The sequence below is a fragment of the Aspergillus japonicus genome (assembly GCF_003184785.1).
Source record: "Aspergillus japonicus CBS 114.51 unplaced genomic scaffold BO86scaffold_18, whole genome shotgun sequence".
In the NCBI taxonomy this organism is placed as follows: Eukaryota; Fungi; Ascomycota; class Eurotiomycetes; order Eurotiales; family Aspergillaceae; genus Aspergillus; species Aspergillus japonicus.
Window position 1 is genome coordinate 399,796 of NW_020291655.1, and position 26,073 is coordinate 425,868.

A 26,073-nucleotide genomic window follows, 5' to 3' on the forward strand; every position below is an offset into this window, starting at 1 on the left:
CATACGGGGGACAGATCTAGAGCTTTCTTTCTTGTTGCTCTTGTTTCCTTTCAAACAAGATTCGGACGTTACACACAGCGTACTTTATGCATTGTTGCCTACTGGCTGTCGGAAGTGTCGTAGTTGATCCGTCTTGATGCAATCTGTATTGAATGCCTAAGCCCAGGTGCGCCTGTGAGAGATCCCGTTTGCAGATGGCTGACCGGGCTGTTGGCCGTCCAATATTATCAAGGGCTTAGCAACCACACTCAGCGTATCCAGTTCGCTCTTGGGGTCGATGCGACCCGCAGTGGGCTGTGTTGAAATGATTGACAGCCGTAGCTTGGGGTCGTCCCCCCGGTCAGCGTAAGATGATATAAGTATAATATGATCGTGGAATTATAACTTCCCGTACCACGGATCAGGTTGGGTGAATCATAGTCGGAGTACCTTATCTCTATCTCATAGAGTAGATGGAGGAATCAAGAGCAGCATTGCCTTGCGATCTTTAGAAGCTTCATGATCTGTGATTGATGCCCAATGACGTAGCTGAAACACATCTGAGTCCTGGCCGCCTCCTCCTCGCTTTGGCCCGATTCCGTAGACGTACTCCTGCCTCCCGTGTGAATCTTAGAGGGACTGAGCAGCAGTGGTGCCGGAAGGAATACAACAACAGTCCTGTTCGTGGACCACTCAGAAGTCGGCCCCAGAGGGATGATCCGAGAGGCTTGATGACCTGTCTGCTCTGCTGCCTGCGTGCAATCAACCCGAACGGACGAGACTTTCCCATTCAAGGTTCCTGACCAATCCCGATCCTAGTATCGAGCTCAGCCCAATCGACTCGTTTTTGGTGTTAGCCAAAGCTGAGCCATCATGGATCCGATATGGATATTCCTATTCCAGTCACACGGCTGGCCAAGGATGCGGTCCGCGAGTTTAACTCAAGACAGTTGGCCGAGTGAACAACGGGGATCAGCAGATGACATCGTAGTTCCGGTGACTATCCGCAGATGATGGAGTCTTTTCATGTATTTTTTAGTTTGAGTTTGAGCTATTGAGTACCGGCCCTTCTCCGGGTGACACCCGCACTGGCGGGAAGAGATGAGGGGAAGGCAAATATCGGGGAAAGGGGGACTCAAGATCGAGGACTGATTGACTGATTGGGAACTGAGAGAGGGGGGCCGGGGGGTTAGACCCGGCTGCCCAGAAGGAAGGATTGAGAGATGATTGAAACTTGAAAGCATGTTTTCTTCCCGCATGCATGCAAAACATCGTGATTCGGGACAAATCTGCCACCTGAATGGAAGAAGGTGTGCTCGTCCGCCCCATTTGCCGCTGCAAAACTAGACGACGGGCTTGTTTTAGCTTTCTTTGGCAGGTTGAGGCAGATGGCTTTTCCCTACTCCGTCATGTTTGAGATTGATAGGTAAATAACTTACCTCACTCAGGAGATAGATAGACATGGACGGATGATGGGGGGCCTGTCCCATTTATCCATGGTTACTGATTATCGCGGTACGATCAGTCAGTCAGTCAGCCAATTGAGATAATATAGCCATTCAGTCGGTAGTAGTCATAGACATCAACTGAGGGCTTCGGGCCCCAGAAGGCAAATACCCTTCTCCCACGCCTACCAATTTCTTTTCCTCTTTACTATGTACTGTACCAAGTGTCTGTAGAATATATCTATACCAACTTCTTCCGAGTTCAGCAGCCTGTACAATCCGGCAGTACTGTACACTCTGTCTTCATCGCTTTGACATGGCCAACCTTGCCTAATCTGGTTATCCGTATCGTTTCCCCCCAATAAATGTATTAAAGACATGTTTGCACCTCATCCTCATTACGACCAATAGAGGCCGGAATGATGGGGGTGAACGAGACAATTGACATCAGCAAACTCTCTGAGGGTAACTTATTGGCCATCTCAGTGGGGGCCAGGCAGAATGCCATTATCGCAACCGACTCGGCTCGCACACCAACAAACAGGACCAGAGATCGTCCTGAAGCAGGCAGGATGTCAAAGACGAAATCCTTCCGAGGGCCATTCTGTAAGTTAGTTGATTGCCAATGGGTCGACCTTCTCTTCTTCCACCCCTCTCAGACTCTCAGTGCTCCCCCAGGCGGTCAGTGGCAACCGGCAGATGTTCTGGATTACCGCTATAATACAGGCGGCATGCAGTATGTGTAACGGTCGTACGTATTGATATATTACAGTACAGTACTGACATACATTACTTACCGCTTGATTGCTACCTCAATCCCACAGGCTCGGTCGGTACCTGCCCTGTACTTCTTTCCACCCCGACCGACAGCGTGAGCCAGCGGGTCTCTTGCAAGTCCCCCTCCTCAAGCTGCTGCTGAGCTAGTCTAGGGGAAGCACGTACTCTCGGTGACCTCCACCGATCCAAATTGACGGCGCCCATACTAAAAGCTTCCGGTTCACCTGCATGTCCCCAATCCCCAATCCCATGGTTAGCCGCCTCTAGTGATCTCACTAGTGGACGATGAAGTCTGTTAGGTAAGACTGTTCCTCTCAATCAGGGTGATTCGTTTTCCCAAGAATGGCAAGACTTCATAGAGGCCGAGAATTCTGAAAGAACCACTACAATTCCAAGCCCCCAAGGTAGTCGCCTCAAAGTTAACCAAGTAAATTAGTATAGTTTGTGTGATGGGAAAATGAATCACCTAGCACGGAGGGTGATAATGTCATGGCCACAACAAACGATAGGTTGACCGAGAGTTACTGGCAACTTATAATAGCATAGGTAGTCTACTGATAGAGAAGGCCTGGGGCTTTGTTCAAATCTGGAAGCTCTTGGAAACACTGTTCTCCTCGGGGCCTGGATGGACCCTTTTTTATCTCTTCTTAGTTTTTTCTTTTGTTGTCTTCATGGTCTCTGCGATTTCAAGTTTCCCACCCGACAATCAATACTTAGCACCTAGTTTGGAACAGCTTTTACCGCTTAGTCTCGAGGGAGGGTTTCCGTCTTCCCCGAGACCCATCACGATGGCGCTCTCCTCCTTCTCCTCCCTCTTTGGTACCAGGTACTTTTGACGGATGAAGACTAGATCGTTGCAACTGCACCCGGACTAGACAAAAGTCCCAGACAGGTATCTATGCATGCATGTACAATACGTCTGGCTGTCTGAGTTGATTGTACTCTGTATATGTATGAGTATGTACCTGTGTGTCGTGGTATCCACTATAGGTTGTTTTTATGGATCTTCAATTGGGCGTGGCACTTTAGGATTCTCGAGGAAGTAAGTTACTGTAGTCTAACTCACCCAAGATTGAGGTAGAGCTAGTCCGGTGGATAATCAAGATCCACGTATAGTTAGATGCATGACTCCTGAGTCCGAACAAGATTTGGTAAAAGAGTGGGAAGAAAATAAAAGCAGATATAAAAATACAAAGGTGCTGTATATAGGATGTATGTATGCTGTATGTATGCTGTATGTATGTATATATGTATTGTATGTATATATATATGTATGTATGTAAGTATGTATTGTATGTATGTATGTATATATGTATACATGGATGGATGAATGGATGGATGTATTCATGCATGTATGTAAGTATGTCGGTAAGTAAGTAGTAGGGACAAGACCGACCTAGTTAGGCTTGCAGTCATGGAAAATCCACCTCGAATGGTCATTTTTCACTCTCTCTCCTCCCCCTTACCAGCTGCGTGAGCTGCCTGTGCGTCACTCTTTGTGTGATGCCATACTCTCTTTTATTTTCTTTTGTTTTCTCTTCTTTTCTTTTTCAATTTAAATTGATTGATTTTTTTTTTTTTGATTAAAATAATCTTTTGTCTAACGCAGAGTGTCTTACATACTTGTTGTTCATCGTCGACCCAAGATCCTCGCCCCCCTCCCTATTCCCCAACCCATGCCTCTGGGTTCCTCTTTTTTTCTCTCTTAAACTAATTAGACTAACTGAATCCATGGGTCCCACAACCGCTTTGCTGCTGCTGCTGCTGCTGTTCTTATTTTGATTCCCCATTTATTATCCACTACCAAACATCGCCTTCCGTTTCACACCGCCGAAAATATTGTACTTCTTTCTCTGCTGTCAACAGCTCACTTATGCTTGTGCTGGGCAGATCCGTTCCGTTAGCAATAATCAGATAAAACAAATCAATCCCAGAAGAGAAAATTATTTAGATTTAGTATCATACCCACTTGACTACCTACCTACCTTCCTACTTACTTACCTACCTACCGACCTGCCGACCTACCTACCATCACTATCGCTTCCTCCACCTCTAACACTACCTTTAGTTATCATTTGCGTTCTCCTTGTGATTTAAACTTACTTTCTACTTCCTTCTTCTTTTCTCACTTCATCTCCAAGCCCGAGACTGAGGTGTCGACTAAATCACGAACTTACCTTCTCTCTCTGTCTCTTCTATCAACCGTGCCTTGCCTCTGATAACTCGGCTCCACTATACAGATACTGGATACTATTCTCAATTGACTTGAATTTCTTGTTCTCTCACATCATATATTGGTGATTTCAACGATATTCGGTGGCAGTCGGGTGAATCTTGCTGGTCACCGAATCTCTTGTAGTGTTTATTGACGCTGTCAATTCATTCTCACAGGATAAGAGCAAGAACCGAAAGGATTGGGTCTATAAGAATTCCCACTGCGCACGCATCCGCTGCCCCCTGTTCCTTTCTCAACCACCCAACCCAGCCTGTACTTCCCTCCTTTTTCTCTTCTTTTGGGCTCCTAATCGGCCTTTCCGTCACCGTGGCTACCCTAGGACTCAGTGTGTTGGCCAATCTTCCATACTCCAGTCCGGTGCATTCTTCGTCCCAATATCATTCGCTGCCTGGTTTCCCTCTCGCCCAACCAACCGGCTCCCTCTCTCAGGCTCCTCTTCGTCAAACTCCAGCCCATCTGGAGAGAGGAGGAGCCCCGCCATGCCCAGGATCATCTCAACAATCGGTACTGAGAGATTTGGAGCACATGTCGCCCCCTGTTTCTGCTCCCTCAATAGGCGATGCTCGTTCGTCTGAGAGTCGTGGTCCCCTTGAACGGAAAAGACCTCGCCTGGACGATGACTCGGATAGCTCAGATCATGTTCGTTCGCGACCTTTCTCCTGGCAATCATCTGACCCGTTGGGGTATGCATTGAATTCGACTGGGCAGTCTCGTCCCATTGGCGTGGAATCGATTCTTAATCATCCCTCCAAGGTGCCGGCTAACAAACCAGAAAACGGTCGGGAAAGTCATGGTGCATCATCATCTTCACACAATCGACATCCGTCCTCGCCGACGATGCACCTTCCCTCACCAAAACTCCACCCAGCTAAGCGACTTTCCTCCTCTCCCGGGGTCAGAAGCCATCCGATTATAGCCCCTGCATCGCCATCAGCTTGGTTCCCTCCTCTTGGGGGTAGCTTGAGCTTGAAGGCTGGACCGGCCCAATCTCCACTCTCCCAAACATCACGCCCGAGTTCGTACCCTAGAGGTCCCAGCTCGCCCCATTTCATCGACTCTGTTCCAGGGCACCCCGTATCGACCTCCCCTCACCCGACTTCAGCCCCAATCCTGGCCCCAGTCTCGGTGCAATCAACTCCAACTTTCCATAGCCGCCAAGCGAGTGGCAACCACACCCCGCATCCGAGCTCCCAGGAAACGAGTCCAACAACACCGGTGTCGACTTACAGTCAGTTTGGTCGATCGTCTCCGGCGGTAGCAGCGACTCCCATGCCACATCAGACACCTTCGTTCGGAAACGCCTCATATACGACAGGAGATTCGGCGAGCCGGCTACCTCCTGCCATGGCAGTACCGCGGCCTGGGGACGAGTCGGCCGAGGCACCGCCCCCGGGCATGATTCCGTGTTTCGTCGATACGAAATCAGGCTCGTCGCAGCAGGCAGAGAAGCGGAAGGCTAACAGTGACGCATCAAGACGATTCCGCAATCGCAAGAGGAACGAGATGCAAATGGAACAGAAGATCACTGCGCAGCAGGACGAGATGAGGAAACAAGCCGAGGCTCTACAAAGACAAACACAAGAGATTCGGGCTTTGACCCAGGAGCGCGACTTCTACCGCTCCGAGCGAGACTTCTTCCGTGACCATTATACTCGCCTGGTACCTGCAGGGCAGATACCTACGAGGCCAACATCCCCGCATGCGTTCCGAACGTCTTATCTCACGGCTCCTGATCAAGATCGAAAGGTTGCTTGGCACGGACCCGAGGCAACTCGCGAAAGCCTGGAATCCGCACATGGATCAACAGCAAGTAGGGCTTCCATCGCCGATTCGAAGATGATGCCCTTGTTGACGGCACGGCCACCTGTCACATGGGCTACCTCTTCGGCTTCTTACGCCACGATGCACGCAGAGCGGGGCATCGTACCCGTTGAGAGACCCCCTCGAGAATTAGCACACGTTTCTGGGGCCTGGACACAGAGCTCCTGATGCTCCCATTCTGGGCTGCGAGAGGTGACACAGAGACATCATCCGCATGCCCTCGGTCCCTCATGCAATATACCTTGGGCAGTTTTTCCCAAGGCGTTCACTTCTGTTAGGTGAATCACTCTCTTATGTGTTTCTGCCTACATTTTCTTGTATAAGATTCTGGAATCCTCATATTTTTAAGAAGTTGGAGGAGTTATGAATTGAAGTAACATTCTTTTCTTCCTGATGGAGTGAAGTGTGCAAAAAAGAGATATTTACATGGCTTACATGCCGGACGGTTTAGAACTTTGATGATAGCAAATGGAAAAGGCGGCAATTTGTTTTTCCCGGAAATCTTCTCTTCTCTATGTTTTATTTGTGCTGGATGTGACTTGACATCGGAATGAACATCTAAAATTCCCCTTTGCAACAATTCCGGGGCTTTTCCTTTTCTTTGTTGGTTGTTTTCTTCTTGCACGTGGGAGGACTACTAAGGCCCTTGGTAGGTTATGCTGGGATTGCACATGTAACACTATATCGCTGGCCGTCCGCCTGGTGTGATGTTGTGGCACCTCAGACTCTGCCAGCTCTCGCACTCCTGGAGACGAATTTAGGATGACCTTCGAGCCTTGTGAGCAAGAATGATATAAAGGTTCTCCCTGCTTCTACGGCGCTCTATTTTGACAATGGACTGGGGTGGGAACGTCGTACCACTAAAACATGCCTGCATGGAAGCGACTAACGAGAGCTGCAAATAGTCAGACAAAGGCTATCGAAATTAAGGTCGTAGCATTGCACACGACCTGGTCTGCCAGGGCATCTCCTATCATCTAGATTCAGTATGAGTTTTGTTCAGCTGTAGTGATCAACTAGGTAAGGTAAGTATTTCTCGAGAGTTCCCGGTAGCAATTAGTCGACACCTGAGGATTCCGGCATTGAGCTATCTATGGAGGTCCTCAGGCAGCGACTACGTAGTCAGCCGAGTTACCCAACCAGAAGAAGGGAAATCCCCCACGTGGTCTGCCCCCGGACGAAGATTGATTGAAGAGATGATCCACACCCACGGTATTCTCTCTCCGGTACTACGGCATCTCCCGCACCTCTCACTACGTACAGTACAAGAGTACTTCAAACCGATGTACGAAGAGTACTCGGTGACTGTGCTCCGAACCACCTCCCGTTTCCACTACTCTTATACCCACTTAGCAGTTAAGCACTCCTCAAATTTCATTCTATCCTCGCACGTGGGCTACCAGTGTCGCGTGCTAGCTTTCTAGCTCCGACCGGTGTCGCACATTTAGAGCCATGGGTGCTCGCCGGCCGCAATGAAGGGACTATATGAAGCCCCCCAGCTCGCTGGGGGAAGACCTCGTCAATTGTTGTTTCTTGCTAACAGGAAGACTGTGATTGCGGTTACAATGGGATTTTTTACCGCTCTGCTCTCCCTCTACCTCCTCTCAGGGTATGTGAAATTTGACTCCCCCCGATTCCTATACATGTGCTTACCGCCTCCTTCAACCTTGGTAGAGCATCCGCCGGTCCGGTGGTTAGATCCTCCAAGCAGAACTCCTCATCCTGCGACAGTGTCAACGGGGGCTATAATTGCTTCTCCGAGATTTCGCATCTCTGGGGCCAGTATTCCCCTTACTTCTCGGTTGAGGATGAGTCCGTCTCTCCCACTATCCCGAAGGGCTGCCACGTCACCTTTGCACAAGTGATCTCCCGCCACGGTGCACGGTATCCCACTGCATCCAAGTCCGCAAAATATGCCAAGGTGATCGCAAAGATTCAGGCCAATGCGACATCTTACAAGGGGGACTATGCGTTCTTGGAGACCTACAACTACACCTTGGGGTCGGACGATCTGACTTCCTTCGGGGAGCAGCAAATGGTCGACTCGGGAATCAAGTTCTACCGGCGCTATGAGTCTCTGGCGAGGGACGGCACTCCTTTCGTTCGCGCATCTGGGTCAAGCCGGGTGATTGAATCGGGCCAGAAGTTCATCCAAGGCTTCCAAAACACGAAGCTCAATGACACCTTGGCCCTGCCCGGTCAGCTTGCTCCCTTGGTCAATGTGGTGATCTCCGAAAGCACCAACGCCAACAACTCGCTGGATCCCAGTACCTGCACGGTCTTCGAGAACAGCGAACTGGGGGATGACGTTGTAGCCAACTTCACTGCCCTCTTTACGCCACCCATCTTGAAGCGGCTGGAGAAGAACATCCCTGGAGCGAACCTCACGGCCAAAGAGATCGTCTATCTTATGGACATGTGCTCCTTCGATACTATCGCACAGCCCAAGCCCGAGACTCAGCTCTCCCCGTTCTGCGATCTCTTCACTCATGCGGAATGGGAGCAATACAACTACCTCCGTTCCCTGGAGAAGTACTACGGGTACGGTGCTGGAAACCCTCTTGGCCCGAGCCGGGGGGTGGGCTTCACCAACGAGTTGATTGCTCGTCTGACACATACCCCGGTCCATGACGAGACGAGTACCAACCGCACTCTAGACTTGAGCCCAGCCACGTTCCCCTTGAACTATACCCTCTATGCGGACTTCACCCACGACAACGGGATGATCCCTATCTTCTTCGCCTTGGGCCTGTACAACGGCACCAAACCCTTGTCAAAGACGAAGGTAGAGTCGATGAAAGAGGCCGATGGGTTCTCGGCGGCATGGACCGTACCATTCGGTGCGCGTGCCTACGTTGAGATGATGCAGTGCAAAGCACAGCCAGAGCCTCTTGTGCGGGTGCTAGTCAATGACCGCGTGGTGCCCCTGCACGGCTGCGCGGCTGATAAGCTAGGCCGATGCAAGCGGGATGACTTTGTGCGAGGATTGAGCTTTGCTAGATCTGGTGGGAACTGGGACCAATGTTTTGCCTGATGTTGATGCATTTTCGTCAGCCATTTATCTCTAAACTACTTGTACTGGTAGCAATGCGGGCTACCCGGGCTCTGTGAGCAAATCAATTTTCTTTCTCAATACAGCCTAGCTAGTGCAGCGTTAGCCATACGTGGTAAAAGTGTTCAGACACTAGAGTTTCAGCAACATTCTGAGCGAACAAAATCATTGGGCTTATCCGGTAAGTTCCATCTCGTTCATTGTCATCTTGCCTTTCTCGTCGTGGACCTCTTGTCTACAACTTGCTACCGGGGCTTTTCTTCCCATCTTTATCTCTCGTATCATTGACGAGATGTCTGACATTGATGATCTTTCAGCCCTTGGACGGCTGCTCCATTGGAAGATTGAACATTCTGCCGCTTCTAGGCCATAATTGACGGGGTCCAAGTCGAATTGACAAGAAAGATGCGCACGATCCGATCGAAAAATGGTCGTCGTCGCGCGTTCCTCACCATTGACACAATGGGAACTCGGAGATATCATGCGTCTCTCCCCTCCCAAGCGAAAGAGTGTTCTTTCGCTCTGGAGACTATAAATATGTCGGCCCCTACAGCCCCAAAATGAGTCCTCGTCGTCCTGATCACACGGTACCTTATCCACACGACAAACCCACTGAACAACTCCAAACCTACTTGTTAAGGTAAGTTTCACCCAACATGGAACAACCAGCTCATCACGGACTCAACGCCGTGCAGAACCCTTCAAGGCGGCTGCTCTTCTTGATCTGCCCGGGCGGCTATAGTTTTGTCCAACAATACCCAACCGTGCTCGCCCGCCTGGCCACCTGGGCCCGACTCGTCTGCGTGACTAGCGAAGCCGACTTCGTGAGTAAATGGAACGTCTGGATCAACGACCCGACGTACCGCGTGGCGGGCTTTGTCCTGGTCGATGGCGCGGTTTTCCAGCCAATGTGTCGATCCTTGATGCGGAGGCTGATCGAGCTCCCGCGTTGCATCATCCCCTATCAGCGCCCGCTCACCTCCTCTACGCCCGGCAACACTCGTCAGTACGACCAGACACCCAACCCGGACTTCCGCTACGCGGTGGCCCTGAACGCCGCCCTCTGGGCTGGCAGCCACCCCACCGCGTTCAACCACTGGCTGGCCGAGACCTGGCATGTCCTGTGGGAGGTCATGCCGGGCGTCAGCGCCGCGGCCGCGGAGTTCTCTCTGGGGCGGGTCGCGCGCGAGACCGGGGACCTGATCGTCGACGCGTGGTTCGGGGGGGCCTTCGAGTCGCGGGCCGTGTTCGTGACGGGGCCCTCCGAAGACCCCATCGACATCTGGAACCGCGACTCGGTTTTGCAGACGTCCGAAGATGTCCTCCTGCGGACCCGCGAGGAAGCCGACGCAGAGTATCAAGCACGCATGGCCGCGCCGCAGACAACGACCGGCCGGCCCGCGTGGGACAGCGGGGTCTTGTGCCCGGATGTGGAGCCCATCTACACCCGGAGCACCGACGAGACCCCGGTGACCTACCTCCTACGTCCGCTGCAACAGCCCCCGCGTCGTCGTCGTCGGCGAGAAGGAGGAAGAGAGCTCCCCCGCATTCTGCAGGAGCACTGTGCGGCGACGCTCAACATCAGCATTCCCGTCGGGGCCTCGCATAGGGCCGCCGTTGCATTCATCGGGGTCATCGACGACATTCCCGAGGTCGGAGGCCTGATCCTTGATGTCTGCAACGTCCACGACGGGGTGATCCAATGGGTCGCGCCCGAATCCCCGGTGTCCGAACCCCCGGTGTCCGAAGCCAGAGACGAGCCACTCGTTGCGGAGCATGAGATCGTGTGGGAGGGGACTCCAGCAACCTTCTGAATTTGGATTAACTCCGCGTCGCTGAACCGTCGCCCAAAAACGATTTCTGTCTGCTTCGGTTCGATGTAAGTGGTGACCGATGTTTCCTTGGCCGACTGCATACTGGTTTCTAGCCCATGCCTGTCACAGGCCTATGCCCTATCAAGAGTGCAAACCAACCATAAAGAAATACAGTCTTCAACCTCCAATTAAACTTCATCATAAACATACAGCTCTCAACCCTTGCTTGATAAGTAGTATACAAATTATAAACCATTCAGGGCCCAACCAGACAAACCACAAGCGAAGCACCAAGATCAAACGAAAATCTACCCCCTCCCCTCCCCATCTCCCAAGCTCCGCCCACGACTCTGCTCATCCAACCCCCCCTGCTGCCCCTGCTGCTGCGCCCGTCCATCCCCTCCAACCAACCGCTTCGGCGTCTGATTCCCAACCGCTAGCCACGAGTCAGTACACCCTCTGCCCCGGAGACAAGACCTCAACCCAAGAGAAAGGGAAGACATACTTCGCTCATAAAGGATATAAGAAGTATACATCAGAATCGGCAGCGCCACGATCGTCGAGAGCCATCTGTTTCGGCACCCACCGGAGTCGGGGTCTGTTAGTCATGCTGGCCCTGCTGTCTGGTGCATAGGTAGTACTGTACTGTACTGTACTCCCACCCGTTCTGGTTGATCGCTTCGATCCTTTCCTGAGCAGGGGCATTGGAGGGGAGGGGGGCCCCGGAGGGGGTAGGGCAAGCATATGCTGATCGTCCGTCACGGGAGACGAATATCCCCACCCCAAGTAGACGCATGGCTCTCCAATCAAGATAACACAAGGAAAAGGGCAAAGGGGGGCGGGGGAAACTCACTTCCTCGCGGCAGCTTTATACTCCTTCGTCTGCCGAATGTCCTTCGTGGGGAGCGGGGGCCGGGTGCCTCCGCCTACTCTCGGGGGAGTATTGCTTCCTGGGATCCGGGATGCGAGAGGCGTGTGGCGGAGGTGGGCATCGGGGAGGACGACGCGTCGGGGTGGGGGTTTGGGGGTGGGTTGCGATGGAGATCTGGGAGTGGGAGTGGGAGTGGGTTTGGATGGGCGGGGGGTGGGAGTGGAGGGGGGCATTATAGATTGATTTCTTTCTGTATCGGGTTTGCTCTTTGTTTGGTGTGTGAAATATGAAGGATCAGGGGACTGAGGAATGTGTTGATTGTGTTTATGTTTGGATGTCCCAGGAACAGTATTAAAGAGATGTCTTGATGTTGAGGCTGATGTTGTTTGGTTGCTTGCAGCCCGGAAGGGAAATTCTTTTTCTGGGGACGCTCGCGGCCTGGGCGCCTGAGGCATGATTGCAGGGAAACAAACGCTGGGCTGATGGTGATGTGATTGTATAGGTTAGTCGCTCACTCTACACTACACTACACTACACTACACTACACTACACTTTGCAGCATGCTTGAAACCACCTGTCACTGGTGACAGCCTCTTATCTTCAGATCTCGATGGATTTGCATCTCCTCATATTCCCGAGTAATACAATTCCGCTGGCCTCCGTATCCTCATTTCCAGCTGTCTTCATCTGATGGACAATAATCCCCCCCAATCCCGATTCCAATCTAATAGTACAAGCACACACATACACACAAAATCATCCGCAGGTCGAAGGCCAACAGCCAGTTTCCATTCCCAGCTTACAATCCTCACAGCCGAGCGACCCATCTCGAATACCAGTACAGACATCAGTGTGTAAGAGCGAGCAAAGAGGATAATAGAGGTAGGTATGATCGGATCCCGAGTTCCCAGAACCCAGCACGGCAGCAAAAGCCATATCTCCTTCCATGGCATGATGATCCTCGTCCTCTGATGATGATGATAAAAACACAATCGCTATGCTCAGCTAATTCGCAAAATTCAGCGCAAGGGAAAAAAAAAAAAAAAAAAAAAAGAAGTAAGAGTGCTCAGCCGGTAACATATCTCGAATCTTAGTCTGTTAGAACAAGCTTGAGCCAGGTGATGCTGTTTCCTCCCCTGTTCTGCTCTGTATTCGCGCCCCCTCTGACAAGTCCATCCGCCTCAGCAGGGGTCGATCTCGTTCGTTATTCCGATTCTACCGTTCCTTTCAATCTTATAAGGGCCTTCGGTTTTCACCCTCATCGTGCTGGTGTTAAACTCGTCGTGGTCGGATTGTTTGTCGATACTGTTCTTGAAGCGGAATCTTTCTTCCCAACGGTCGTTGACGTCTCGCAGCCCAAGGGTAGAGGTACAGATTGAGGAGTAATCTGACGCCAGCACAAAGCGTGCATTAGGTGGATAGCAGCGTATGAGACCTGTGGGATAATCGAGGCCGGCGTGCCCTCCCTTCCACCCACCACCCCCTCTTCTGTCCGGTCTCACTTCGTGAAGTCGATAGTCGTGAAGAAAGAATGAGTGCGAACCAGACAGAAGAGGGAGTTGCGCTGGTGGTCTGAGTGGTGTGAATCGCGGTAGGTGGAAGGAGAGAGACTGCGCCACCTAGGTGGTGGGCTCCTTCTTGCGGGCGTTCGCGCGACGCGCCCTCTGCTCGGCATGATTCTGGAATTCCGCCATCAAGGCTGCTGCGGCTCGCCGCCGTGGCCGGCCACCGGGAGTAGTGCCTGGGACTGCGGTGCTGCCTTCGGTGACCGGAGTCGAAGCCTGGGGAACCGGGGCCGTGGCAGGTGTAGGCACAGGTGCGCCTGCAGGCGTAGCAGTGGTGTTCTTGTTCCCGCCCCCAGGCGTGGCAGGAGTCGCCGTCGACTTGGCCGGAGTCGAGACTGGATCACGGCGCAGGCCAGAGAGTTTGAGAAGCTTCGAAGGCCGGCCCTGTGGGGTCTTGCTGTCTGGAACTCCGTTCGTTTCAGGCGCGGTCTCGATCTCAGAACGGGTGCGCTTCTTCGATGAGTCATTTGGAGAGCTGGCGTTCCCCGCCGCTGCGGCTGCGGCTGCGGCGCCCTTCAGAGTCAATTTGATGCGCAAAGTCTTGGGCTGGTCTGTCGCCTGGGGGGGCGTGTTCTCCTTGCGACGTCGTTTGGCGGCTTGTGCGGCCTCGGTGGCTTGCTCTGCGCCACGGCGTCGCTTGCGCGGAGCCGGGCCCTTGTGTTCCACGCCCGAGCCGGATTTCTCCTTGTCACTCGAGGTCTTGTCATGCTCAGCAATCAGGGCGTGAATGACAGCAGAGGGCATGAATCGGTCCACTTCGATGCCGCGTTTACGCGCTTCGTCCCGGGCCTTGATCTTCGCTCTTTCCTCGTAAACGTTTTCATAGGTGAACGGCATGTGCGTCTGGCGTGGGATGTTTCTCTCGCCCATCAGTGGGGGGAAACCAAAGATACGGTCCTTTTCCAGCTGGTCGCGCGAAATGAGGCGGACAGGAGGCAGCGGCAGCTTGTCATCCCCGTAAGTATTGTTGGGTCGATACCATTCGTACTCGCCGCCAACATAGACCAGTTCCTCGCCGAATTTATTGACTTGGCCTGTGTACGTGAAGCCGTCTTCGTCAGTCCACTCCTTTGACTTGGGCCCCGAGAAGGTTGGCTTACTGGCCCCTCCCGCTTTGACCTTGGTCTTTGTCTCGTCTGAGGGTTGCTCCTCGGTGGGAGCCCGTTTGTTGCGTGTTGCACGCACCGGTCTCTGAGGTCTCGACACTTTCGGGAGTTGCTCCTTAGGCGGACTGGTTTTCTCGGCCTCGTGCTCTCCTTTCTCTTTCTCTGCAGCGCCTTTCTCTGCAGCGCCCTCCTCCAAAGTGCCCTTCTCCGCAGAGTCCTTCTCCGCAGATTCGTTTGGCTTTGCATTTGGCTCCGTAATTACCTCTGCATTTGCCTCCTCTGCATTCGTCTCCTCTGCATTTGGCTTCTCTGTGATTTCCGACTCGCCGCTCATCTTCTCTGCTTCGTTCTTCTCTCCATTCTCCACCATCTCAATCTCCGTCTCATCAATTTCCTTCTCCGCAACGTCCGCTTGATCATTCGGCTTTTCTTGAGCCTCTTTCTCCGCGGTGTCTCTCTCGTCCTTCTCTCTCAGCTCCCTCTCTTTCTCCTCCCTTACCTCCCTTTCCTTCTCCTGTGTCTCCCGCTCCAGGCGCACCTTCTCTCTCTCTGCATGCTTGACCTCAAACTCACCACGAAGCTCAGCCAGCCAGCCATCCGCTTCCGCAACAGGCTCGAATTCAGGAGCGAGAGCCGAATTCGCTAAATCAAAGATCTGAATGCCCAAGGCCACTGCATCCCACTTCAAAGGTGGGCCCTTGGGGCCATCGGGTCGAGCCGACGCCGAACGCGGAGGCCGGCGGAACCGCCGCTCGGATTCGATCGACTCCATGGCCTTGATAGTCGGCTTGCGCAGTCTAGTGGAAATGCGGTTGCCAGCTGACGTCGCCGTGGTCAGGCTTCCGGTGGGAGAGCCGGGCGTTTCAGTGGTCCCATCGAGGCCAAAGTTGTTGCGGTACATGTCGGTGTCATACTCGAAGTGGAAGCTATCCCCGTAAGGGGTCGCGCCGGGAATGTTGTTCTCGTCGGGGATCGGAGTCCCGAAATCCTGCAGGACCTTGTCGTCAGAGGCTGGAGTGGTGGATTCGATGCTGTCCGCGGTCTCCCGCTCAAACGGCAGCACGGGGGTGAGCGACTCTGCGCCCGAGGAGAGGTCGCTGACTTTGGCGTTGTTACTGTTCAGGAAGTTGGGGGCTTGGCTGAAAGTTCCGGGCTCAATCAGCGAGCGACGACTGCTGCGCTGAGGCCGCACTCTCCCCTTCTTGGAGGCACGGGAAGGGACGGACTTGGCGTTGCCCATGTTTGAGGATGTCGTTGGACTTGAGATCTGTTGAATCGGAGTGGACTGAGTATATTCAGTGGCTGGGTTCAAGCGACTGGGTTTGATGGTACCAGTAGCTTTGCGGTCCGTACGGCGCGCTCTGCTGGTGGAGGCTTGAGGGGTAGACGGGCGAGATTGTGCAACAGGTGTTTGAGGCTTGGGGGAGCTCTTGTCCTGCGTATCGGCAGGCTTGGTAGCAGTTTCTGCAGGTGTAGACTCAGTCTTTATCTGAGCAGGGGTTTTCGCGACGTTGGAGGTTGGGGTCTCAGCGCTCTTGGATTTATGATCCTTGCGCGTACTGACAGGAGTAGAAGTGACACGGGGTGTAGAAGCCGACGTGGACAAGGCACGCGGGGTAGAAGAAGCAGAGGAAGTAACACGAGGGGTAGAGGTAGAAGTAGGGAGAGCAGTGGTCGCCAATGAATGCCGCTGTGGCTGAGGTTTCTTCAGCAGAAAGTGATGCAACGTTGATTGCGACTGCTCGAGACGCGGTTTGGACTGAGCAACAGCCGGTTCACCGGGAGATCCGGTATTTGAAGTCAGCTCGCCGTTTGAAGTCACGGCTTTTCGATTTCGGTCCCTCCTCTTGGAGACACTGTCAGTGGGTTGAGATGAGACCACGGGTCCCTTGGAAGTAGACGGATTAGGAGTCTCCGTGGATTCGTTTCCTTCGGGAGTCTGCGTAGTCTGATTAGCAGATCGTTGCGTCTTGCGTCGTTTGGCCGACGGCAACGATTCTTCAAATGAGGTGGTGACAGGAGTTGGAGGTAGAGAGTAAGATGACTGAGAGTGATTTGAGGCGTGAGATTCAGGTTCGCGGGTCGTTTTACGTGACGCACGAGATGAGCTTCGTCGAGTCTCACGCTGGAGGCTGGGTAAGCACGGTTTTGGGGATATGGGTACAGGGAGAGAGAGAATGGATGAAGGGAAAAGCAGGCATGGAGGAATCAACATACAGGCGTTGTTGGGTCGAGAGAGAACGCGGCGGGGGAACCGAGTTCCCTTGCCAGTGAAGCCCTACCCACCACTGTTGTGTTATTAGCATCGCATTCAGTGAATAAAACTACCCCCCGCCCTCAAAGTCACATGTTCCTTTCAGAAATGTTCTGGAGTGAATGAACTGTCGACTAGCCAAACTGGACGCCCTTATATTCTTACTTTTGACGGTGTCTGGATCACCAACTTTCGCCACCCCTTTCGTGACTTGTGTTCAGGTATCGTGCCCCAGTTCAGCCCTAGTATCGCAACACCACGTTCACCGGTTCGGCGTGCAACGGAGCTAGCTGATAGGCAATGAGTTCTGATTGCTTGGTCGTGGGTGATTGTCGCTACAGACGGTGGAAGCTCGCAGTGAAGGCGACGGTCGGACTGGGCTTGGACTTTGCCTGCAAGGTTGGGGCGGTGGTTGTCAGTGAAATGCGAAAACCAGACAGGAGGACCGAGAGGATTTGCGGTAAAACCGGAGAAGAATTACGGAGTACAGTACCTACCTAGCAAAAGGAAGCGGCCACCTTCCTGGGAAAAGCTGACTGACACCACAACCAACCAAAACGACCAACAACACCGCAGGCAGAGAGAAATCCCCCTACTTATTGTGTGTACACTTTCGACATCCAAAGTGATTTTTCGCTCAGAGTCGGGGCGGTTTGCGATCGAGAAACCCGCGTGACCCCGATCGGTTGGGGCGGAGAGGCGAGGGAAACCCCGGGACGTTCCAAGGCGAACTGCAAGCGCAGGGAGGTTCGTCGCGGAACTAAAGGAGAGGGGTCAAAGACATGGCGCACAGGGTCAGAAGCGATATTCCAGTCGATCGGAAGTCTTGCTACTGCGCAAACCAGTAACAGGACAGTCAAGAAGTTTGGGGGGATGGAGAGAGCGGAGAGGAAGAATTATGTTTGGCAAAGGCAAGGCAGGGCAAGGCAGAGCAAGCAGAGCAAGCAAAAGCAAGCAAGCAAGCAAGCAAGCAAAGCCAGGGCCGAAACCTCCCATCGAGACGGCCGGGAAATTAGGGCTTGCGCAAAGCCAGGCGGGCGGTGAAGAAGCCGCTGGTCACTGGACCGTTGCTTGCCCCAATGCACGCGCGCCGGGCGCTTATCTTAGCGCCGAATCTGGCCGCCCGGGCTTGCGTGTCGGTCGTCGGTCGGCCTTTTTCTGCCTTTCTGGCCAAGTAGTTAACTTATCATCTGGTCTCTCCGCCGACCGACCGCATCCAGTTCCTCCACAGCACCAGCTTCTTTGTTTCCTGCGGTTTACTTTCGGTCGTTGCGTTTCCCACCTCTTCCCCTCCATTTCCCTCCTCAATCACACATCACAATGCAGCTGTGGCACTCTCTCCTTCAGCTGTCCGTGCTGGCCTCTACCGCCCTGCCGACCGCTGTCGCTGCTTCCGCGTGGGGATTTACTGATGCCACCGTGTCAGTTCACACCAAAGGCGCTGGCGTCGGCGCGGGATTCAAGGAAGCGTATGTACAATTATCGCCAAGGTGAAAAATTCCAGCAAAGGTTCACAATGCTAATCTTCTGGCGCCATTGACAGAATTCCCGACAACAAAGCCCTCTCCAAGCCGGTCTCCCTCGGATCTGCCGACACCTTGAAGGTGACTTTGACAGCGCAGGAAGGCCGCACCGCCAAACGCGCGCACCAGGTTTTCCTCTTCCTCCAGGACCCTGAGACCGGACTGGATATCTCCTACCCCTTCAGCGTGAAGGATAATGGCAAATCCAGAATTGAGCTGGTCAGTGCTTTTCCAGTAGCTCTAGACGGGACGAAACAAAGCTGACGTGCATGCTAGACCCAGAAGGACCTGCCCGTTCAATTCCTTTCCGTTTCCGAACCCCTCGATGCGCGAGTCCTGATCGGATCCTTCGGCGAGGCCGACGCCTACAACGGAGCTGCGTTCAAGCTGACGGTGGCCCGGAACCCCGACGAGCCTGTGCCCACCGTCGAGTCGTCGCGCTACGGAAAGCTCCCGGAGATCCACCACATTTTCAAGGCCGATGCTCAGAGTCCCCCCTTGGTCATCACCTTGGTCTTCCTCGCTCTGGTGCTTGCTGCCCTTCCGGTTCTGGGCGGAGTGGTAAGTCGTTCTTCTCTGTTACCGCCTCGATGGAAGGCTAACTTCCCTCTGCTACAGTGGCTGGTCCTCGGCGTGAACCTGAACCACCTTCCTACCGCGTTCAAGTCGGCCCCCCTTCCTCACGCTGTCTTCCTCGGCTCGCTCTTTGCCATCCAGGGCATCTTCTTCTTGTACTATACCTCCTGGAACCTCTTCCAGATCCTTCCTGCTGTCGCGGTGGCTGGTACCGTCGCATTCGTCAGCGGCAGCCGTGCTCTCGGTGAGGTCCAGGGCAGACGGCTTGCTGGTCTGCGTTAAATCGCTCAGTGTTGGCGGTCGAGAGTCTGGGGGTGGCAATTGTCAGTTGTTGGGGTGTATCCGAGGTCATCTAGCTCGTTGTCGATGACTACTTGCTGTATCAGTGTAGAAGAAACTGTACATTCCAGCTATCAGCTATCAAAATTCCTGCAGGACGAGACCAACCTCATAGTCGCTAGCAGCACCCCGTATTCTACGGAGTAATTTACATATGAAAACATCGGGAATGGCTGACGTCACCCGCGCGGCTAGTATTTACCCCGATCGGGTTAGCCTGACAGATCGGATCCTCTGCAGAAGAGAAGCAACGGCGGTTGATCCGCCGCAGTCTTCACAAGCTGAGGCTAACACTGCAACAACAAACATCACACTGACTTCCCCACACCATGGGCTCATCAGCATCAAAACCCGTGAAGTCCGCAGCGGCGGCAGCTTCACGGCGTCAATATCCCAAACAACCCACCACCGCCACCAGACCCCCAATCTCCACACCCGCATCAGCACCGCGCGCGCCACAACCACAACCGCAACCACAACCTAGACTCAACGAGCAGCCGAAGCGCAGTCCACGCCCCAGCGCGCAACCCAGCTCCCCGAAACCTGCAACATACCACCCGAAAAACCAAGAACAAGCGTCCCTGGAGAAATCAAGCGGTACGCGCCCCCTTCTCTTCCCTTCCCTTCCCTTCCCTTTGCCTTGCCTCCCCTTCATCCCGCACCCCCCTTCCCCGGAATTCGTCAAGCTAACACCTACGCAAAGCAATCGACATCGACGGCCGCGACCCCGACTTCGCCGCCTCCCTCCGCAGCATCGGCCCCGTGACCCCGAACCCAACCTTCTCTCCCTCGAGCACCTTCAACCCGGCGCAGCGGTCCTTCGGGGGACCCGGCGCCCCGACGGCGGCCTTCGCGCCCGCCCCGAACCCAGCCCTGCTGACCGTCACGGCGCGGCAGCGCATCACCAAGGCGGCGGAGGAAGAGGTCGACAACCTGGGACGGCCGGACTTTGTCGGGCGGGAGTATCTGGATGCGTTGACGATCCGGCAGGTGTTGGCCATGCGGGATCGCCAGGGTCTGCCGGCGCGGGAGATCGAGCGGGTGTTGCGGTTGAAGAGGGGGGTGGTGGAGCGGTTGGGGGTTAAGGGGGTGGTTGGGGATCTTGGGTGAGCTGGATTGTGGGTGGGTGGGTTTGGCTCTGTCTTGTGACGGTTGCGGTTTGCCTCTTGAGGTGCTTTTTCTTAACGAGGACTGTGCTTGATGGGGCTACGGTGGAGGTGTAATGGGTTGGGGGTTTGGACTGTAAACTAGCAATGTAATGCTTGTCTGCCATTTTGGAGGGGAGGTACGCACTACCATGGCTCTGTTCGCCGGGTGTGCGAAAAGCACTGACAGCGTCAATTGTACAATACTTTTTCATGTGAAGTCACTGCGGTGGAGGGTGGTTGGGGGGGATGTCATGCACTGTGATTCTGAAGGGCGGCAAGGCCAAAGTCACCTGCCGACTGAGACATCGAGACATCACTACCTGTTCTCCCTGTCAACCTCAACTTCCACCTCAACCTCGTTCACTGCCTGACTCACTCTCCACTCATCAAATAAGACACTATACATTTGTCGACTACTTCTACAGCGTGAACAGCAAAAGTCTAAGTCGTCAACATCAGCCCCAGGTATCAAATCTATTATCCTATAGACATCTACTCCCATCGAACCATCTTCTATCCTCACCCCCTTCTTCCATCTTCCAATCCACGCCACACACTCACAACATCATATATACCAGAAATATTTACAAGAGAGACAGCACATTTCCCCGCAAACAAACAAACCTCGCTCACCCCCGCAGACGAACTAAAGCAAAACCTCCCCACCCGCCATCGTCCCCCCCGTCAACGGCCGACTGATAATCCCGGCCTCCAGCAGATCCTGCGCCAGCCGCACGATCAACCCATCACAGCCCTTGGCCGCGATCACGTCCACGGTGACGGGGAACTTCTCGTCGTGGTTGGTGATGCTGCTGTACGCGGCGACCTCGCCGATGGGGAGGACGAAATCCGGCACCTCGGCCATGTTGGAGATGCGACTGCTGCCCCAGCCCAGCGGGGCGCCGGGCAGAGAGCGGTAGAGGTTGCGCGCGGCGCCCGCCTCGGGCCCGGCCGAGCCCACGTACACCATCAGCGACGAGGAGCATTGGTCCGGGTCGGCCACGCGCCCCAGGTAGTTCGACGCCATCCAATCCATGAAGATCGTTTTGTTGGTGATGGCCTCGTCGAGGGCGGAGGCCGGGTACGCGTCGGACCAGTTCCACCGCGAGACGGGGACGGGGTCGACGAAGGGGAGGCGGCCGTCGTGTTTTGCTGGGGGTGCGGTTAGTGGGGGGGCTGTCGGTGCCAATGGGGTCGGCTTTTGTGGTAAGTTGGGGTTGAGGTGCTTACCTGCATAGTCGGCATAGAAGGGGTCCCGGACCAGCGAGATCTGCTGCTTGCTGATCAGCATGGCGTAGGTGAGGTTCAGCAGCGTCGGGAGGGTGACGTCGGAGGGGGCCTCGGCTGGTGGGTTGGCCGTCCAGTCCGCGGTCAGGTTCAGGGGAGTGGTGGTCGTGTTGAGGAAGGCGGCCAGCTTTTGCTGGAAATCCAGCAGCATCGCGTCGCTGGCCGAGTCGTTGGTCGCCGGGAAGCTCAGCGTGTACAGTGTGCTAGGGTACTTGACGGCCTTGCCGCTAAAGGAGGTGTAGTTGGTGCTGTACAGCGCCTGGTTGGCCTGGTCCCAGAGGTACGGGTCGCGCGTGAGGAAGCCCGCCGTGTCGAGCACCGGGGATAGGGACATGACATTGTCGAGCGCCACGAGGCCGTGCGACGGTCGCGAGCCAAATATGCCCTGCACTTCGGCGGGTCCGCGGATGGAGCCGCCCGTGTCGCTGCCCAAGGCCAGATCCAGCCAGTCGTACGAGGCGATCGAGGCCCCGGCCCCGGACGATGAGGACGACGGGTCCTGGTAGCCGTCCCCGCGCGGGTTGAAGGGCGCGTGGAAGTCCACCCAGTCCGCCGTGGCGGTCTCTCCGTTGGCGAATTGCGAGGGCTTCTGCAGGCCGACGATGATTCCTCCGGCCTCGATGATTCGCGACACGGCCGTGCCGGTGACGTTGTTCTCGCCATACAGATTGTACCAGGCCCGGTTGCCGTTGCTCTGTCGGACGCCTGCGAGGCTATAGATGTCCTTGATGCCTACCCGGACGCCGGCCAGTGGTTTGTCTTCGGTGGGGGTGTAGTAGAGCCGAGACGGCACGCCCACTGTTACTGATGCTACGCCGGCGACCTGGGCTGACAGAGCCTGGAATGTGCCGTCGGGCTTCTGCAGAAGAGGCTGGTTGAAAGCTCCGGCAAAGTCACTGTATAGCCGGTACACGGGGTACAGCTTGCCGGTGGCCTGCTCGATGAAGTACGGACCGGAGGGAACCGATCTGGATTCGAGGGGTACCACAACGCTCGTTTGGCCTTCTTTGAGCGAGGTGATGTTGGCGTGTCGGCTGCTGCGGACAAACACAGCGTCGAGAAATGCGTCCGTGAACACGTCGTCCTTCGTGGACCATGTGGAAAGGAGCGAGGATAGAGAGGACAATTCGGCCGCGTCCTCTTGCACGACAGTCACCGGGGCGAACCCATTGACGCTTGGGACGTGGGACAACAGAGCAGATGAAATGGTCACATTTCCGGCAGCGTATGGAGAGATGAAGTAATCAATGTCTTGAAGCGTGACAGACATGCCGGTGGATACCAACCGCGCTGCCACAGAGCCGATCAATCCCATCAGGCATGGCGCAGACAGGCCCAATGCAGACCGCGGGAAACGAGCCATTGAGGAAAATCCGGTTCAACCGGTGGAATACAAAAAAGAAGAAGGTATGTTCAGCTGGCTACTCATGATTAAGGTCTCAGCTCCCTATTTATAAGGTTCCTCCCTCCATCGCGGAAGTTTACTGCGCCAAGTCAATAGCACGCAGCCGAGGATGGAGAGTGTCTATGCCCTGGTGCATTTACCCCACCGAAATTGGAGTCTGTTTTCGTACCTCCACTCTGCTGAGCCGACCATCGACCCCATTGGCGACGCATTGGCGATGCGATAAGTGTTTGGGTGTATTACACAGACTGCCCGGCACGTTGCAAGCAGGAACATCTCAATCTTATCAGTTGATGTCTTCTGATGCGGATAAGATGATAAGATGAAGCTTGATGATTGGGCGGGCGGTCGGGTGCAACCGAACTGCGCCCTTCGGTTAGGAACAGAAGAGTATGGGGTGGAGCAGCCATCGGCCCGATATCTGCAGCCACTGTTTATCAGCACAGGGAGGGCTACATACACCTCTACACGCGAATCCCCTCACTCATCCTCGGACCATTCCTGTTCCTCCCACTCCCACAACGGAGCCGACTCATCGTCGGGATCGTCAACGTCCTCGGCGTGGGGAATCGACTCGTCAATGCCCCTGATCTCTCGCAGCTTGGAGCTTTCGCTCTTTTTCAAGGACAGTACGCCGTCTATATGCTCGTCGTGGTCCTTGCGATGACCTCTCTCGTAGCCTCGGATAAGCAGATACTCCAGATTAGGTGGCAGGTGATCAGCCAGCTTGAAGTCTGACGGTTCGGTCAGATTGACCCCTTTAGCCATGTATAGCAGAGTCTTGAGCCCCAGGCTCACATGGGTCATGGAGGTGAAGTCTCGCAACGAGCCTTTCTGCTCCCACAGCTCGTCCGGCGGCGCGCCCGTCCAGCTATGCTGCGCCTCTGACCGTCCGCCGTATGTATCAAAATCCGGCTCCGTGTCTTCGTCGTCATCGTTCCAGAATTCACTTATGTTGGCCTCGAAATCTACATCAAGAACTTCCAAAGTCTCCCTGTGCAAGAGGAGCGTCTGGAGGAAAGTCTTGGGGTTCTCCATCGAGCTGCTTCCGTCCGAGGACGCCCGGCCGCCCAGAGAAAACTGGAGCTCCCGGAGACTTTTGCACGCACAGATCACCGAAGCGAGATACATGGTGTCGACAGCAGAATGGTTGATGTGGATCCGACTGATGTTGGACGAATTCGGCTCCAGCCCGGACTTGCCATTTTCGTCCTCGCACAGGACGTCGGTGCTGACTGTCTCGATGGCCGGAAGCCGGTCGACGAGGGCGAACATCCCGAGAAAATCCATACTCGTGTAGAAGCGCTCGTCGTCCATCCACCCGCGGCCGGCGTTGATGACGTAGACGCGGCGCAGCTGGCGCAGAAACGGCGTCGCGTCGCCCTCGCCGTTCGCCCGGCGCAGGACGTAGTCCAGCGGAAACGCCACGCGGCTCTGGTCCGCGAACCGCCCTTCCGTGTGATAGAACCCCGTGTAGTTGAAGAAGGGCTGCACGAGCGCCATGGACTCCAGGTTCGGGGCCACCGAGACGAGCAGCGCCGCCACCGCCTGAACCACAAAGATCCCGTGCATGCCTCGATACCTGGATTCCATCATCAGCCAACCTTATTTCTTGCTTGCGCTTGCGGAGAAGACACCAAAACACTCACGTATAATTCCAGTCCCCCTTATTCCGCTGCTCGGACGACTGCATCAGCATGTTCAAGACCTGCGCCGCCAGTTTCGTTTTCTCGTCGTCTGCATCTGCGTCTGCACTGTTCTCATCCACCCCGATCGCCCGCCGCACCGCCGCCTGCAACAGCCCCATCATCCCGGCCTCGTCGCGGAGCTCCGCCTCCCGGTCCCCGGGATTCTCCTCGTACGGCACGTGCGCCTCCACCACCCCCTGGTACTCGAGGTGGCGCACGTACCGGCCCAGACTCGGCCGGCGGATGATCGCCAGCAAGAGATCAAACGCGCGGTCGAGGTTCTTGCCCGGCTGGACGCGGACGCGCCGGAAGCGCTTGCGGGTGGGGAGGTCGCAGAGGCGGTAGAGGGTGCGGCAGGTCAGGGCAAGGGCGAGGCAGTCGTGGTGCAGGTAGGCGAGGATGTGCAGGTGGAGGTCGGGGGGGAGGTGGAGGAGGGAGGGCATTTTGGCCTGCTGATGTGAGTTGTATGGGATGGTGGGAGTTGGTGCAGGGTGTGGAAGATCTAGAGAGTACTACGTCTGGAGAGATGCGGGCTATATATACGTCGATGTTGTTGGCGATATACGTAGTTAGTCTAGAGTCTGGTTCCGACACCAGGCAGCGCAGTGTTGCCTGGTTCGGTTGGGGAATTTTTGTCTTTGCCAAGATGCGAAAAGTCCGGGAAGAAAGATAGCAGAAGTGGAGACAGTTGGGTGGGTTCTGGACCTCGAGGCCCCCCCGGGGGGTTGGGATTGGTGGGTTCCTGACATGCAGAGTTGTGTTAGACCGTGGGTCGTGAACTACTTGTCAAGATGTAACCCAAATATAGACCCTGAGTAGTTATCCCTATGTACAGTACGATCATGATAGTCTGCATACTAAAGCTACATTAGATAAAACGGTAGAGCGGTAGTCAAATTCTATTGGGCTATATTCCCAGCAGGAGCTACTCTCCCCACTCCCCCGGAGAAGATTGAAGGATACCAGGATTTAAGCTGCAGGCTTAGGGTTGTGAGTACTCCGTATAGCACGGTGCATTGCTGGTGGGATTCTTGTGTGGTGTGGGTATTGTGCGTAGTATATTGTACAAGCGGAGCAGCCAGAGGCCATCCCTGCTGCTGCTGCACAAACCAGCAGAGAGGTCATTGTGTGCAGATGCAGGCGATGCCCCCCTGCTGCACATTCGAGAATGTCCCGGGTTAAAGAGG

The 26,073-nt window shown here is 54.7% G+C and overlaps 8 protein-coding genes across 8 annotated transcripts; 6 read left to right on the forward strand and 2 right to left on the reverse strand.

The window, feature by feature from the left end:
* Positions 1–4,962: 4,962 nt before the first annotated feature.
* On the forward strand, positions 4,963–6,426 carry BO86DRAFT_311037 (uncharacterized protein; the record flags this gene model as incomplete). Its single annotated transcript, XM_025667893.1, has 1 exon — positions 4,963–6,426. The coding sequence occupies one exon, from the start codon at positions 4,963–4,965 to the stop codon at positions 6,424–6,426; it is 1,464 nt and encodes a 487-aa protein (XP_025528680.1).
* Positions 6,427–7,498: 1,072 nt separating this feature from the next.
* On the forward strand, positions 7,499–9,437 carry BO86DRAFT_388618 (histidine phosphatase family protein). Its single transcript, XM_025671900.1, has 2 exons — positions 7,499–7,867; positions 7,933–9,437. Exons 1-2 carry the CDS (start codon positions 7,824–7,826, stop codon positions 9,290–9,292), a joined length of 1,404 nt encoding a protein of 467 aa, XP_025528681.1. The 5' UTR covers positions 7,499–7,823; the 3' UTR covers positions 9,293–9,437.
* Positions 9,438–9,966: 529 nt separating this feature from the next.
* On the forward strand, positions 9,967–11,124 carry BO86DRAFT_398798 (uncharacterized protein; the record flags this gene model as incomplete). Its single annotated transcript, XM_025673573.1, has 1 exon — positions 9,967–11,124. The coding sequence occupies one exon, from the start codon at positions 9,967–9,969 to the stop codon at positions 11,122–11,124; it is 1,158 nt and encodes a 385-aa protein (XP_025528682.1).
* A 446-nt stretch (positions 11,125–11,570) lies between these two features.
* BO86DRAFT_68468 (uncharacterized protein) lies at positions 11,571–12,372 on the forward strand. Its single transcript, XM_025677568.1, has one exon. The coding sequence runs from the start codon at positions 11,869–11,871 to the stop codon at positions 12,283–12,285; it is 417 nt and encodes a 138-aa protein (XP_025528683.1). The 5' UTR covers positions 11,571–11,868; the 3' UTR covers positions 12,286–12,372.
* Positions 12,373–18,110: 5,738 nt separating this feature from the next.
* BO86DRAFT_409231 (putative oligosaccharyltransferase subunit ribophorin II) lies at positions 18,111–19,462 on the forward strand. The gene is made up of 4 exons (XM_025674399.1): positions 18,111–18,389; positions 18,464–18,662; positions 18,720–19,004; positions 19,062–19,462. Exons 1-4 carry the CDS (start codon positions 18,241–18,243, stop codon positions 19,299–19,301), a joined length of 873 nt encoding a protein of 290 aa, XP_025528684.1. The 5' UTR covers positions 18,111–18,240; the 3' UTR covers positions 19,302–19,462.
* A 183-nt stretch (positions 19,463–19,645) lies between these two features.
* BO86DRAFT_409232 (uncharacterized protein) lies at positions 19,646–20,468 on the forward strand (the record flags this gene model as incomplete). The annotated part of the gene is made up of 2 exons (XM_025674400.1): positions 19,646–19,955; positions 20,062–20,468. Exons 1-2 carry the CDS (start codon positions 19,688–19,690, stop codon positions 20,466–20,468), a joined length of 675 nt encoding a protein of 224 aa, XP_025528685.1. The 5' UTR covers positions 19,646–19,687.
* A 684-nt stretch (positions 20,469–21,152) lies between these two features.
* Positions 21,153–23,108, reverse strand: BO86DRAFT_418341 (glutamyl-tRNA(Gln) amidotransferase, subunit A; the record flags this gene model as incomplete). Its single annotated transcript, XM_025675072.1, has 2 exons — positions 21,153–21,658; positions 21,737–23,108. The coding sequence occupies 2 exons, from the start codon at positions 23,106–23,108 to the stop codon at positions 21,153–21,155; spliced, it is 1,878 nt and encodes a 625-aa protein (XP_025528686.1).
* A 570-nt stretch (positions 23,109–23,678) lies between these two features.
* Positions 23,679–25,329, reverse strand: BO86DRAFT_378603 (uncharacterized protein; the record flags this gene model as incomplete). Its single annotated transcript, XM_025670634.1, has 2 exons — positions 23,679–24,780; positions 24,848–25,329. The coding sequence occupies 2 exons, from the start codon at positions 25,327–25,329 to the stop codon at positions 23,679–23,681; spliced, it is 1,584 nt and encodes a 527-aa protein (XP_025528687.1).
* Positions 25,330–26,073: the final 744 nt, after the last annotated feature.